The 2,349-nt window shown below is 39.9% G+C and overlaps 1 protein-coding gene across 1 annotated transcript; it reads right to left on the bottom strand.

Annotated features, from left to right (window-relative positions):
• Nucleotides 1-978: 978 nt before the first annotated feature.
• On the bottom strand, nucleotides 979-1,908 carry LOC119534840 (olfactory receptor 2A2-like). The gene has a single exon (XM_037837404.1). The coding sequence runs from the start codon at nucleotides 1,906-1,908 to the stop codon at nucleotides 979-981; it is 930 nt and encodes a 309-aa protein (XP_037693332.1).
• Between the last annotated feature and the right edge of the window lie 441 nt (nucleotides 1,909-2,349).

Genomic DNA, 2,349 nt, shown 5'->3' with positions numbered 1-2,349 from the left:
GGGAGGAGACAAGAAAGAGTGAAGGCTGCATTTTAACCCCGTGTTCCCTGTATCAAGTAAGGTAGGAGCTGAGGCAAGAAGAGCCCACGGGTGCCCATGCTCTTTAAGAAAAAAAAGCAAAAAACAAGTTTTCCTTGCCAAAGACCCCAGGAGGCAGGTATTCTCTGCGCTTGTCCGCACACTGTTGTGTTGTGGCCCTGAAACTTCTGAACACAGCCTCTGCTAAATAAAATACAAGTACTCCAAAAATATGATTTAACTTTGTACACAGCAGTATATTATACTGACAGGGCAGCTATTAAAAATCCTAATCCTCAGAAGATACATTCTGCAGGTATAGGAAGAGGGAAAAGTAAATTTGTCCCTAATTTCTCCATTATTAAACAATGGAGATTTCCTTTAGGGGTTCATACTGTGTAATATGCTGAAATAAGTGTCCAAGAATTTGCTGTCAAATAAACTGATGGATAAAGAGCCAATTTTAATAGTTACAGACAGCATGTATTTAGCTAAAAGCTTTTAATAAATAATTGGATATCTGGATATCCAATGGGTTTGCTAATAATAAGAAAAAAGCACTGCAACAAATAAGTAAATGGACAGTTACTGCTAATTGTAAGCAAAATAAGCCAAATTTAAGGTAACATGTTTATATCTTGTTTCGACAATTAAACACAAAAAAAGTTGTTTGCCTTATAAAGATATTAATCTAGTTCTTTAAAAAAGCAGGTTTTATAGACTGTTTTTGCATGAAACATATTGATAATTCAGTTGTCCCATGTCTGTACAAAAATACCTAACCCTAGGACTTATCTGTGCACATCAAGACTGCTCTATTCTCAGGTTCAGGACTTAGACCTTCTCATAGGTTTTCAATTCACATTATCACATCAAACTTTTCTGTTAGGTAATTTTTCTGGCCCTACATCATCCCAAAACCACATCTCATTAAGGGTAAAGAATCCACCTTGCCACCCTTCACATGGACCTCTTCTTCCACAGTGCTCTGTAGAAGGCACCCTTCACTTGAGCATTCCTAAAGCTGTAGATAAGGGGGTTCAGCAGTGGGTTGAAGAGGCTGTAAAACAGGGACAGCATTTTCTCCTGTTCTCTTTGACTGCAGTCTAGGGCCATATAAACTACCATGGCAGTGCCAAAGAAAAGCCCAACCACACAGAGGTGTGAGGAGCAAGTGGAGAAAGCTTTTTTGCAGCACTCCCCTGAATGCATCCTCAGGGTGGTCCAGAGGATGCTCATGTACGAGACCAGGATCAAGCAAAGGGGCCCAACTAAGAGAAACACACACACAGCAAAGATGACAGCTTCATTGATCCAGGTGTCAGCACAGGCCAGTTGGAGGACAGATAGGATTCCACAGAAGACATGGTTCACTTCATGAGGCCCACAGAAGGGCAGCCTTAGGAGGAGAATTGCATGTACCAGGGCCAGGCTAAATCCACATGCCCAGGAAGTGACAGCCATGACAGTGCACAGTCTCTGGCTCAAGATGGCAGTGTACTGGAGGGGATGGCAGATTGCCACATACCTGTCATAGGACATTGCCACCAAAATCAGGCACTCTGTGTGAGCAAAAGCCAAATATAAAAATATCTGCATTATGCATGGGACAAAGGAGATTGTTCTTGTCTTGTTCACTAGATTTTCCAGCATCTTGGGGACATTGTTGGAAGCATAGGACATATCAATGATGGTCAAGTGTGAGAGGAAGAAGTACAAGGGGGTGTGCAGTTTGCAGTCCAGAAGGATGAGCCCCAAGATCATGCCATTCCCCAGCAGACTGAAGACATAAAATAGAGAGAAGATCCAGAAGAGGAACACTCCCAACTCTGCCTTGAGCTTGAATCCCACCAAGATGAATTCTGTGACCCATGTTTGGTTGCCCCCCATTCTGTACACAGTCTGTCAAGGACAGATGTGTGACTGAAAGGTCAGAGCTGGAGAATCATAAAAATTGGAGTTATTTTCTGCAACGTAATTCATGGTAAACATATGCAAATCTCTACTTCATTATGTTTAAATTTTTTCAGTCCATCTGACAAATATTTGTAAACCACATGTGAGTTAAGTTAGAATAAAAAATAGTATTGAGGGATAATAGGAGCGTACAATTATTTTATTCTAGAGTATATAATGCAACTTTTCTCACTCACTTTAGAGACTCAACTATATTTTACTAATTTAATATTATTGACATTAACTGGCAGTTTATTTTAGGGTAAATGCCTTTACATATTTCTAGGAACTTATTATTCCTTCTAAATACCTTTAATTGCTTTTCTTTCAATATGAAAAAATTACTGACACTTGGCAATTTGTGGTCACAGATTA

Source organism: Choloepus didactylus, chromosome 5 (assembly GCF_015220235.1).
Source record: "Choloepus didactylus isolate mChoDid1 chromosome 5, mChoDid1.pri, whole genome shotgun sequence".
Classification (NCBI taxonomy): domain Eukaryota; kingdom Metazoa; phylum Chordata; class Mammalia; order Pilosa; family Megalonychidae; genus Choloepus; species Choloepus didactylus.
Note: the sequence above shows the minus strand (reverse complement) of the source record. Positions and strands in the feature narration are given on the sequence as shown.

Excerpts from the sequence above, each read along its gene's own strand:
- LOC119534840 (XM_037837404.1), bottom strand. The coding sequence starts at position 1,908 with ATGGGGGGCAACCAAACATGGGTCACAGAATTCATCTTGGTGGGATTC.